The sequence below is a fragment of the Talpa occidentalis genome, unplaced genomic scaffold (genome assembly GCF_014898055.3).
Source record: "Talpa occidentalis isolate TD23 unplaced genomic scaffold, MPIMG_talOcc4v2.1 talOcc4.11, whole genome shotgun sequence".
Lineage (NCBI taxonomy): Eukaryota > Metazoa > Chordata > Mammalia > Eulipotyphla > Talpidae > Talpa > Talpa occidentalis.
The window spans coordinates 13,871,757-13,884,353 of record NW_023601104.1 but is presented as its reverse complement, the minus strand read 5'-3'; the positions used below and the strand labels follow the sequence as shown (position 1 = coordinate 13,884,353).

General features: G+C 51.3%; 2 protein-coding genes across 2 annotated transcripts; one reads left to right on the top strand and one right to left on the bottom strand.

Moving 5' to 3' along the window:
• The first annotated feature begins 825 nt into the window (after window positions 1-825).
• On the top strand, window positions 826-4,032 carry DUOXA1 (dual oxidase maturation factor 1). The gene is made up of 6 exons (XM_037502400.2): window positions 826-979; window positions 1,310-1,367; window positions 2,008-2,142; window positions 2,352-2,565; window positions 2,813-3,030; window positions 3,637-4,032. Exons 1-6 carry the CDS (start codon window positions 833-835, stop codon window positions 3,891-3,893), a joined length of 1,029 nt encoding a protein of 342 aa, XP_037358297.1. The 5' UTR covers window positions 826-832; the 3' UTR covers window positions 3,894-4,032.
• An 886-nt stretch (window positions 4,033-4,918) lies between these two features.
• On the bottom strand, window positions 4,919-12,449 carry DUOXA2 (dual oxidase maturation factor 2). Its single transcript, XM_037502401.2, has 6 exons — window positions 12,003-12,449; window positions 7,268-7,325; window positions 6,877-7,011; window positions 6,429-6,642; window positions 5,869-6,083; window positions 4,919-5,202 (listed from the first exon to the last, which is right to left on the bottom strand). The coding sequence occupies exons 1-6, from the start codon at window positions 12,147-12,149 to the stop codon at window positions 5,015-5,017; spliced, it is 957 nt and encodes a 318-aa protein (XP_037358298.1). The 5' UTR covers window positions 12,150-12,449; the 3' UTR covers window positions 4,919-5,014.
• Window positions 12,450-12,597: the final 148 nt, after the last annotated feature.

Genomic DNA, 12,597 nt, shown 5'->3' with positions numbered 1-12,597 from the left:
TGTGGCAACGTTCTTTTGTTTTGTTTTGTTTCTTTGTGGTTCATAAAATAATAGCATGTCTTACAATCTATTGTGATTGGATTGAACAAAACACAGCAAGTTCAGCTACCATTTTATCAGTAGCCTGTCTACAAAGGGAAGGCTCATGTTGACATGAGCTATCTGGTCCCAGAATCTGCCTGGGGGAGGGCAGGTGCTCCTTCACTGTTTATTGAGGTGAATTCATTTAGGCTTAATTGGTCTGGATTTTCCAGAGCAGGAGCCAAAGTGCTTGAAAAAGCTGAACAGACCAGTGTGGGCAGAACTTCTGATGATGTAGTTGGAATATACTTAGCAGCGCTGACTGGCCTTGGTTCCTTTGGGGACTGAGGAGGAAAAAGCCAATTTTATTACAACCTGTACCATCTTTCACCTTTATGCCTTCACCTGATAGTAAATATCACTCTTTTTATATTCTGGGATCTGTCTGCTTGTTGCTGGAAGCCTGAGGGAGATAAAAGAGAATTGTGCTTTTTAAGACAGTCCTAGAGGAAGTAGAGAAAGCTCTGGGGTAGTGGTGGCACTAATTTAGGGGGCCTGGGAAAGGAGCACGGGGTGGCAGAGACTGATTTGGCAAGACTCTCATTCTCACGGATGAAAACATGAGGAGGTGGATGGCTGAGGGGTAAGTGGAATAGCAGTAACAGTGGAGTCTGGTGAGCTCCAGGGAAGAATGGCTTGGTCTGGCTTACTCTCTGCTTTTTCTCCAGCAGCAAGAACAGTGCCTGGCACATAGAGGGTACTCAACAAATACCTCTTGTTCTTGTAGAGTATCCTGCACACCTCAACCAAAATGGCTGCCTTCGGAGACACGTTCCCCTTCTATACTGGCCCCAAGTCGATCTTCCCAATGGACACTGCCTTGTCTGTCATCATCACCATTTTTCTGACAGCACTGGTCACCTTCATCATCATCCTGCCTGGCATTCGGGGCAAGATGGTGAGAAACAAACCTAGCCCTGGAAACCCCAGTCCCGGGAAACCCCTAGCCCTAAAGAGACCTAGCCTCCAAGTGAGGGGGCCAGACTCTCTGACTACAGCTGGAAAAGAGACTTCTCAGGAGAAAACTTCACCTGTCCCACTCCCAGCAGAGAGCTTCCCACACAATGATTCAGCAGATAATTATTGATCACCTATTATGGCCCAGACACTCTGATGTCAATTGACCAAGTGACCTCAGTTTTAAAACAGCCTCCCCAAGTCTGGATAGAGGAAGGGTGGACTTGGAAAGAGGGTGCTCCTTCCTAAACCCACCCACCCTATGACTCAGAGGCTGTTCTGGCTGCTGCGGGTGGTGACCAGCTTGTTCATCGGGGCTGTGCTCCTGGGTGAGTGTGAAGCACAGCTGACCTGGGCAGCTGCCTCCGTCCAGTCTCGCCACTAGCTTCTCCTCTCCTGGTTTTTGCATAGCAGCCTGTGCTTCAGGGTGGGCTTCCAGATGCTGTGCACATGCCTCCTTCACCTTGGCCTTGTCCCCTCACTCTTACACTTGCCTGATGGATGTGGTCCCAGAAACCATGCTGGGTGCATCTCTCCAACCTTCCTAAGATTTTTATTCAGAAGAAAGCAGGTCAAAAGGAATGTCTGTGGAGAGAGGGCTGCAGGAAACTGGAACAAGGAAATAAGGGGAGAGGGTGGCTCTTTGCTTTGCTTTGGGAATTAGGGAACTAGGAGACATGGAAAGTTACTCGTTGAAGCTGTCTGTGTCCATCCATTTTTATTATGCCAATGCTTCCTTCCCTACCTGGGGGGAGAACAGGAGTAAGCAGTATATGACCAAGGAAAAATCTTGGATTCTGACCCACTTACTCATCCCACAAATATTGTTGGCAAATGAACCATGAGCTAGACCCTGGACTAGTTAATGGGTGTACAATTATGAGCAAAGCAGACAGGGGTCTACCGTAGCTCTCCCTCTGACTAACCCAGTAATAATCCAGTTCCCATATGTCCAACTCCCAACCCCAGCTGTAAATTTCAGTTCTGAGTGGTCTGTGGGCCAGGTGAGCACCAACACATCATATAAGGCCTTTAGTTCCGAGTGGATCAGCGCTGAAATTGGGCTGCAGATTGGACTGGGAGGAGTCAACATCACGCTCATCGGTGAGAGGGGCTCTTACTTGTGAGGGAGGGGAAGGCTGTGCTCTTGGGGATCTGCGTTTGGATTGGGGAGTGGTAGGAAGGGAAATCCCCAGGATTGGAAACTGTCTTGTCTCAATTTGAGACCATTTTCTGTCCCTCTGCCCAATGTGGTGAGTCCCAATGCTCACTGCCCTTTGAGTCCTACTGAGCACAGGCACCCCACTCCCCAGGAACCCCAGTGCACCAGCTGAATGAGACCATCAACTATAATGAGGAGTTCACCTGGCACCTGGGAGAGAGCTATGCTAAGGAGTATACAAAGGCGCTGGAGAAGGGGCTGCCAGACCCAGTGCTCTACCTGGCCGAGAAGTTCACCCCAAACAGCCCATGTGGTCTGCATGGCCGGTACCGCCTGGCAGGACACTACACCTCAGCCCTGTTGTGGTACGAGTGGGTTGGAGGCCCTGCTGGCCTAGACCCAAGAATGGGGTTTCTACCTATCTCCCTATCTCTCTTGTGGAGGTCCCTGGTGGGACAGGCTGGCACCAGTCACCTGGTACTTGGTTGGGAAGCCCACAGGCGGGAATCCCTAGGTCACATCTTTGGGGAATCCTTAGGTCCCTAAGCCTCCACCTGGATCCCTCCAGGTAGAGGAGCCTGGTCCAGTCCTCACCAGGTCCTGGCTCTCCAGGGTAGCATTCCTCTGCTGGCTGCTGTCCAACGTGATGCTGTCCATGCCCGTGCTGATCTACGGGGGCCACATGCTGCTGGTCACAGGCATCTTCCAGCTGTTGGCACTGTTCTTCTTCTCTATGGGCATGTCACTCACTCCAGCCTGTCCCCTTCGCCTGGGCACTGCTACGCTGCACACTCACCATGGCCCCGCCTTCTGGATCACATTGGTCACAGGTGAGGCCCAGTCCTGAAGACAGGCACTGGGTGGGGGTTGGGGCTCAGGGCCAGGGAGGATGGGCCAAGGACCATCATACTTGTGGGATTGATGGTCTGCCTCTGGGGCCTCCAGACTGCCCTCCTTTAAAGTCCCATCCCTCTTACAGCCCTCATCTCTAGATTTTTCTCTCCTCAGTTCCACTTCTCCATCATAATTATTTACTCCCCTGTTTTCTCTGTGTCTCTGATAAATTCTCTCAGCCCCTAACTCTCTCTTTTCCTCTTTCCACCTCATGTCCCATCCCAGTTCCCTATCTCTTCTGTGTCTCCATTCCTAGAGTCCTTCTCTCCTTTACTACTGTGTCTGCCCCCCCATGCCCTTCTCCATGCCTCCTCCTGTGTGTCTTGTACTTCTCCCAAAGTCCAAGGCTTCTCTATTTTCAAAGTGTTCTCTCTTTCTCTTTCTCCCTCCCTCCCTCCCTCCCTCCCTCTTGCTCTTTCCTGTCATGTAACTGTGAGAGCACTGGACTTTGAATCCAAAAACTCTGCACAACAGAATCCAGCCATCTCCTTGGAGGATGCTACTAATACTAAGTAATGGGACACCTACTGCCTCACCCCCAGGACTGATCTGTGTGCTGCTGGGCCTGGCCGTGACGGTGGCCAACAAGATGCAGCCCCACAGGCTGAAAGCTTTCTTCAACCAGAGTGTGATGGAGGACCCTGTGCGGGAGTGGAGTCCTGAAGAAGGAGGACTCCTGAGCCCCCGCTACCGGCCCAAGGCTGAGAGTCCCGAGCCCCAGGATATCCCGTTGTCAGAGGCTTCTGCCGAGGCCAACTGCAGTGAAGAGCACCCTGAAGAGCCTGACTGTGCCCTATAAAGTTCCCCACTCTGGTGGCCACCTGGACTTCCTGTGCGGCTCCAGATCTCATTGAAGCTCCATAAAACCACCAGAATCACCCACAGGACTGCAATCTGTAGGTGGAGTAGAAATAGAAGCATCTACTGATTGATGATAAAAAACCAAAGCACCAAGGTGCTAAATAGATGTTGGGCTCCCTATAGCCCTTGCCATGGAAAGGCCAAGAGAGCTGCCCCTGTTCCCACATAGCAACCCCACCTGTCCTTGATGCTTTGTCTCTCCCCCAATGTCATATATTGAAACCCAGCTACACCCACATAATGACAGGTGCATGTGTGTAGGGGTTGGGAGTACAGTGGGCCCCCCTCTGGTTCCTCTCATCCCTCTGCACCTCTTATTTTCCTTTTGTCCTGGGTCCCTTTGGTTATTTCTTTTCTTCCCACTTATGTGATTTCTTAGCACGACGAAAGACAGCACTAGGAGAGAAAAGGAACCCAACTTCTCCCCCCAGGTCTAATATGAACCAACTGTGCCACGTTCAATTTGAGCTTCAGTTCTCAAATTTGCCAAACTGTGTAGGGCTTGCCGAGGATATTAAAAAAAATTACCAAGATTTACATTTTTACACCTTGCTGATATCTACCTTGGCCCACAGACACCACCTTTTAGGGAATAAACGCCAAAATGCTAGTCCTTCCCGGCCCACTCGGCTGGGCCAGTGCAGGGTGACCTGGTGCCACTGTGATGTGCCATCCTGGGAGCACTGCGGTCCCGCCGCCAGGGCCTGGGGCGGCTCAGGAAGATGCTGGTTCGGATCGGCTCCCCTAGGAGCTCGCTAGAGGGAGCCCTCTTCCCAAGCCTTTTCTATGTTATTTTGGATTCTCCAGGCTGGGCATTTTTGGTTTCTTGGCAAAGGCTGAGAGCGTGCTAGGCTGCTCAGCGAAGTGTCCAGAGGACGCATATCACCCAGGAGCCTGCAAACGCCATGGAAATTAACGAGGGAAAAGTGTTTAAAAAGAGAAAAGGAAAAATAATGTATTTACAGGTCACCCTAGGAGACCTTCCCGGGTGGTGGGGTGGGCACTTCTTCCCGGCCGGCTGGCGACCGAGGTGGGGTAGGAGTCGACGCTGAGTCCACTTCAGAACTTAGTGTTGGCTGTTAAGTGGCTGAACTGTTTGTGCGATGGGTTGCTGAGGACGAAAGATGAGCCCCTTCTCGCCTGCCCACCACAGTCTTTGACGCTGTGGTCCAAGAAGATTCGAAGAGCGCTGGGCCAAGTGTAGTGGAGGGCCACCACCGCCCCTCCGAGGAGGAGGCACAGGATGCCTGCCAGGGCGAGGAAGGGAGGGGGGCTGTCAGATCTCCAAGCCAGAACCCGGTTTGCACTCCCCACCTCTTTGCCCCCCCATCCGCCCCCCTTTGCTGCCCCCCGCCCCTGTTTGTTAAGAGTCTCCCTCCAGTTTGCTCCCCAACACCCACCCACACCCCGCAGAAAGACCTCTAATGCAGGGCCTCCCTGGTGTTGCAAAGGGTTAAGCACTGCACTATGAAGCAATCCACAGCCTCTGCAGGACACGTTCCAGACCCGCCAGCCAGGGAGCAACCCAATGGCGCAGCAGACCTCTCCTGTCTTGCCCACTGCTCCCCTCAGCAGTGTTTTTCAGTAGATCCATCTGTTCTGCTCCCCACTCTGTCTCTGGTGAATCCTCTCACCTATCACACCTCTGGCCTGCGCCCCAGCTCTTGTATGCATAAATAAATAAATCTTAAAAAGAAAAGAAAAGCAAGACCTCTACTGCAAATTACATGACACACGGGTTCCCATGCTTAGTGGGGCAAGATGCCCAACCCCTCTGTAGTCCCAGTTCTTGTCTGTAAAATGGGTATACATCGGTGCCTGCCTCTGTGAACTATTGAGAGGGGCAACTTATCAACTCGTGTCAACTGCAAAGTGCACATCAGTGTGAATAAACCCCGCCCGTCGGTCCTCACCCGTGGCCAGGGTGATCCAGAAGGCGACACCATAGTGAGTGGTGAGCGCAGAAGGGCCGAGGTGGAAGGGGCAGAGCGCCACGCTGGAGATGCTGGCGAAGGCCAGGACGGAGAAGAGCGCAAAGAAGCCGGTGCTGAGGAGCGCCAGGCCCCCGTAGAGCGGCGCGGGCATGGAGAGCAGCGCGTTGGACAGCAGCCAGCTGCAGAACGCCACCCTGCGGGGAGCCAGCTCTGCTGTGAGCCGTGTTCTCGCTGTGCGCCCGGGGACCTCCCAAGCCCAACTTCCCCAGCCTTTTTCCCCGAAGTTCCCACCCCAGAACGCCAGCTGGAGCCGGGGATGGCGGGGGAGGGTACCCCGGGAAGAAGCCAGCTCTCGGTGTTGGCTGGGTTTCTTTGAATTCCTGCGGTCTGTGCAGACCGTGACCTTAATACCCGCGAGGCAGTAATTCTTGGAGCCCGGAGCTCGTCCTGCTGTCACTGCCGCTCATGTCCCCCCGGCTCACACGACCCTTCATTCTCCATCCCACGCCATCCCAGCCCAGACCCGCTCCCCAGCTCACCACAGCGTGGCTGAAGCGTAGTGTCCCGCCAAGCGATACTGGCGGTAAAGCCCACAGGGGCTGCTGGGGGTGAACTTCTCTGCCAAATAGAGAACTGGATCCGGCAGCCCCTTCTGGAGAGCGCCGGCATACTCCACAGCATAGTTCTCCCCAAACCTCCAGCCGAACTGCTCGTTGTAGTCTATGGTCTCATTCAGCTGCAGCACTGGGGTCCCTGCAGAGGGCAGAGGGTCATGGGGCTGCACACTGACCGGACCCAACGACTAAGGGGATTCGGATTGAAAAGTGAGGGTGCCAGAGAAATGGGTTGGGCGGTGTGTCTGGAAAAACACAAATCCATGAGGATCCAACGCTATCTGAGTCTGGGATGAAAGCCAGCTGCCTCTGCTACACTCCCCCAAACATGGGGTCCACCCACCCTGGGAGGTCACAGCCGCAGATTCCTCACCTGTGAGTGTAATATTAATGCCGTTCAAGCCCACATGCAGACCGACATCAGCTCGGACTCGCTCTGAACTGAAGGCCTTGTAGGATGTGGTGGTGTTAACACTGCCCACCGACCATTCTGCACTGAAGTGCACAGCTGTGGAAAGAAGAACACAGTTGGGGGTGAAAGGGTGGAAAGATGTGAAGATGGAATTGGGAGAGTGGTGATAAGAGATGGTACCATGTGCAAAGGGCTCAATCTAGGGGCCCAATGTGGTGTGCCCGGTAAGGAAAGAAGAATCAGGACTAGAAGGAGCTGAAGTCAACCCCAGGTCCCCATCTTCCCAGGTGCCCTCTACTCACCTCCCTTCTCACCCCAGGTCCTCTCCCCATTGGTTGCCCCACACACTCACCCACAATTTCGGCTCCTATGAACAGACTGAGAAGAACTCTCACCAACCAGAACCAGCGCTGTAGGAACAAGCACTTGGGTCAGGGCTGGGTACTGCCCAACCAGAGACCCCCAAGGTGTCCCCTGCCCCCATGCCATCTGGAGGGAGCTCTACTGCTTCTAACAGTTGCCCTCTCTATTGGAGCAGGTGATCAAGAGAAAGTGACTACCAGTTGCCCATCAAACTGGATCCAGGGCTTACAGACTCCTCATTATGACCTCTCCACCTTAGAATAAGTGTTTAGCTTGGCTTTTTGCTCTCAGATGCTGCCCAAGGACATCCCCCTGAGATAAAAATTCTTGTTGAGACTATCTGGATGTTGCCTGTGATTAACCCAGTAAAAGTCCCTATGCAAATATTTAAGATTTGATGGGAGAGTACAGAAAAGTTTCCTGTCTTGTAGCTGCCCAAAAACAAAGTCTCATAAGTTCCCTTGGTTATTAAAACAGTCACCTACTGATATGGAATAGTCCACTCTTTCTTCTATCTGGGCTTCCCCTCCATTTTGGGGTGGGGGTGAAGGGTATGGAAGACAACACATAGTGAAACCACAGAAAATTCAAGGCCCATCGCCATAAAGTTTTAGGGAGTTATTTGGTTGGGTAAGACATATACTGTTCCAGAAACTGTGATTGATAAGGTGCAAACCTACCTAATCCCTAAGAATGTAAAAGAGTTGCAAGATTCGTAGGGATTTTGGACAACTTTTATTTCCCACCCAGCACAGTGCCTCTGTTTCTTATACTGTCTTGTAAATAAATAAATAAATAAATAAATATGCAGGTATGGGACTGGGAATTAGAGTAGCAAGCCACCTTTGCAAAAATAGTAGTGAAACAGATTAAAGCTCTGAGTATCTCCCAAGCAGGGCTGCCATTTGTGTCTGATGTGTGTGGGGTGTGTGTGTGTGTGCATGTGTGGTGTGTGTGTGTGTGTGAGAGAGAGAGAGAGACTGACTCTGGAAGGCAAGGCTCAGGCACTGTGGCAGAGCAACAGAAGGATAGAGTGCCCCAAGGATTTTGGTCTCAGTGCTAGAAGGGGACCTGACATACATGGAATATCTGGCAGTGTATACAGAGTCTCTCATTCAGCATGACTGAACTGGGGCTGGCGGTCACTCATAAGCCCTGGCTGTTAACCCTTTGCATGGACTATTGGGCTATTCTAAAGGGATTTACCCTGTAGCTTGAATGGCAGGAAGTCAAAGGTTAGATGACCACAAGTAGGTCCTTGTGGGGTAAGGAAGTGAGGAGAGACTTTTGGCTCTGCCTCCAAGAATCTGAGTTGGTCCTTACTGTCTTCCACATCCCAACTCATAAGGCATTGACACCCTCTGGCAATCGAGGAGCTGATGCCCTAGCTCAGGTACAAACCTTAGCAATAGACTCTTCAAGAGATTCAACAGTAGATGCATAGAAAGTTCCCTTGTGAGACCGCATATTGCCAAGGAGCCAGACTGCCCTTGAATGGAACTTCTTGATTGATGTATAATGAATAGTACATCCTAAGTATTCTAAATAATGCCCAAGGCAACTGCCAAAGGAGTCTGGGATCACCCACCTGAGTTACCGACAGGTGAGAGATTGGCAAAATAATTATCTCTTCCTCCTCCCTCTAATTGAGGGCTCTGTTTTGCCTAAACACTGCATCTGATCTGACCCCTTGTCACCATGCAAACTGGGCTGCCACCATTAGAAGATTAATGAAGCCAAGTCCTATGTACAGAAACACTGTCAACTAAACAGTGATCGAGGATTGGGCAAAGGAACATGACATTGAATAGAGGTTCCATTTCCCCAATAACCCACAAGCAGGAGGGTTGATAGAAAGGAAAGATGGAATATCAAAGTAGAAAACCACCTTGGCTAGGTAGACTATAGTACTGTGTCAGGATTTAGTAATTTTTAATATTAATCAGTAAGGTCTAGTGTCCTTTATGCCAGAATGGGGACCCCTGCCAAGGTGCCCAACACCATAAAGGTATGGAAGTCATGGGGAACAGTGATGCCCCAACTCTCACCGTGAATCAAATGCTATGCTGATGAAAACGCCAAGCCCATCATGCCTGGGAAAGGTGTCATCTACTTGAATTTGCAATAAGATGTTCCACTGGGACTGGTAAGTTGTTTCTTACCCCTGGGTAAGGGGAGAACTACTCATTGTCCCACTGGGGTCCCATTGTCTGCAGGCTGGACCTGGCAAAATGCACTACATCTGGAATGGAACATACATCATTGACAGAGGGGAGACAGTGGGGTCCTGGTCTGGCATGTCCCCCACTGCCCCAGTATCTCCTCACACCTCACAGTGCTGCTCCCCCTGGTCAACATGTATGGTATGTACAGCCAGGTCAAGTTCCAAAGCTGCCAATCTCCCTCTCTCGCCTCAAGGGCAGGTGGACTTTGTTTTTCACTGGTACCATCATATGACCGCCATCTGTGTCCCCTTCATTGACCTGGAGGATGTTCTAGCACATACAGAAGCCCATACTAAAATCACTCAGCAGTTCTTAATAGTCTGTCCTTACTGAACACTGAAATGTCTTCAAATAGAACAACTGTCCTCCAGGGCCTCCTTGGTGGCCTAGGTGTTAAGTCTCAATGCTATCACCGCTACAGCCTGAGTTAGATCCCCAGCCAGGGAACTAACCCACATATGGCGCAGCAGACCTCTCCTGTCTCACCTGCTGCTCCCCTTGACAGTGAATTTCAGTAAATCTACATATTCTGCTCCCCACTCTGTCTCTGGTTAATCCGCTCTCCCTCTCGCACCTCTGGTCTACACCCCAGTTCTTCTACACAAAAATAAATAAAACCTTTTTAAAAAGAGAAACTGTCCTCCAAAAGTAGAATAGCCTTGGGCATTATTACTGCTTCATAGGGAGACATCTATTATCCAAACAGAACATTATGTGTCTATGCTTGATGAGGCTGATAACATCTTTATTAAATCACACAGGGACACCAATAAATGCCCTGAGTGATTTGACCATTAGTATAGTTCCCTTAATAAATCAATGGTTCAGGTCATGGGGTTCTTGATGTGAAAAGTCATCACTGATTTTTGGGGATCATTGTCTTAGCCTGTATTTTCTCTTGCATTTGACTGCATTGTTTCTGTGTCATCTGCCTCCAAAAACAACCAGATAATCACCAAAGGACTCCAAGCTAGTGAAACCCCCCTTGCTAACTACTCAAGGAACATTGCAAAAGAGGGGGGTGTCAGAGCCAGTCAGAAGGGATGGAATGTTGGGAAGACAATCAAAAGAACATAAGAACTGGTTGACCATTGAGCTAACCCCAGGCAATTAGAGGCTACTCACTACTCTGCACACACCCCACCCTACAATGTTTATTTCACTTGACTTCCTGCTCACAGGAAATAGGTGGTCTGCTCAAAGACATATCCCAGATGAAATGAGTTGTTGAAATCATGTGGATGGTGTATGTGATTAATCCAGTAAAAAGTCTCTATGTAAACATTTAAGATTTGGGGGGCAGGTAAAGAAAAGTCTGCTGTGTGGCAGTCAAAAAAAAGACAAAGTCCCATGAAGTTCCTAGATTATTGACACTGCTACCTACCAATCGGAGTGGTCTGGTCTGCCTTTTTCTTTGGTCCTTCCTTACCCTCTGTTGGGGGGTGCAGTTTTCAGATTACGTCTAGGTCATCTATTCTAAGGTTGCAACACAAACTCCTCTTACCCAATGCCTTTTCCCCAGTTACATTCCTGATATTTCGAGACTGATGTCAGTCTTACTTTTTGTGCAAGTCCCTCCAAGGCACTGGAATTTCTGATATTTTCTGGGCAGGTGCTACGGCCTCCCCAGCCTCCTTTCTCAGTCTACCCTGCAGCCGGGGTGTCTCTGCCTCTAACTCTTGTGCCACCTTCACTCCCCCCGCAATCTGGCTCCTGGTCCTAGTCCTGCCTCCTGCTCAGATCACTGTTATGGTGAGGCTCAGTGAGTCCAGAAGTGCTAGGCAGGTAGGGGTCACCTCCCCCAGGAGAGGGAGGCCCCACGGCTTGGTTGCCAAGTACAGAAGGTAGAAACAGCCTCTCAGCTATTCACAGGCACACCAGTTTCCCAAGAAACCAACACAGACCAAGATGCTGGGAGGCTCAATCCTAGATTTGAAAAACATACAACCTAAGTTCTACTGGGAGGAAGAGTCTAAGGAAATGTACCCAGTATACTTTGTAACCTGTGCTGGTTTCTCTGAGTCCTGAGGATGGGGGCACCCATCCCCAGACCTCTCCAAACAGTGCACAGGGGAAACACAGTGGTCTGAGTTGGTTTCTGTCCTCTTTTCTCCAAAGTCACCACCCAGAGGACAGGATGGGAGTAGAGCTGCACTCTGGGAGGAGGTGAGATTCCTGGACAGCACATGAGGGCTAGAATGGATCCCCCAGTTCCTGGACTGGGCACTCACTCTCTGTAGCAGCCCCCCCCCCCCATGTTCCAGCTGGGTGCAGCTCCAGGCTCTGATAGGCTCTCCCTGTCCCTGGGAAAGGGTGCTTGCTGCCCCAGACTTTTGGGTATGCTCCACCCATGTATCCCTCAGTTCAGTGGTTGAGACTGACAACTATTCATCAAGGACCTTGCTGAGGTCTTGCCTGGCCTGAGTCCCCTAGAGAAAAGGGGACTGATGCAACCAACCCTCGCCCCCACCTGCAGACTTGTCTCTAGCATTCCCTTACCGAGTGGCCACGAATCCCAGGCAAGATGAGCAGGAAGCTGGCGCCCAAGGCCAAGAACACCGCAATGACGATGAGCAGTGGGACGCTGAAGCCAGCGGCATGATGGGGCTGGGGATAGAAAGGCAGCACCCCATTCCACAAAGTCATGGTGCAACCGGGGCAAGAGAGGCGCGCTGGGGAGATGAGTCTGTCTTGAGCTGGGAGAGCAGGTCCCTGGCGTCTGCAGCCGGCTCACTTCTCTTTATCCGGCCCACAGCGTGCAGAAAAGGACCCAATGGGCTGGTCAAGATTGAGCCCCTCTGCTTGCCCTAGAGGAAGTGCAGTGGCTGGCTGCTCTCAGCACTCTGACTTGGCCGGGGCGGAGTCGGGTAGGCAGGAGAGCAGAATTATTCACTGACTTCTGTCATTTCTTTTCCCCAGCTCTGGAGGTTTGCAGGGCGTTTGGAAGTCTCAGCAACCGGAATCCCCTTTTATAGCAGTGGTCAATCTCACCACAGCCCGGCAAGAGGTCTTGCAAATGAGGGGCGAAGGTCACCATGCAAATAAGAGGAGCTCCGCCCTCACAAGAAGAGGGCGAACCGGGGTCCAGCTGCTC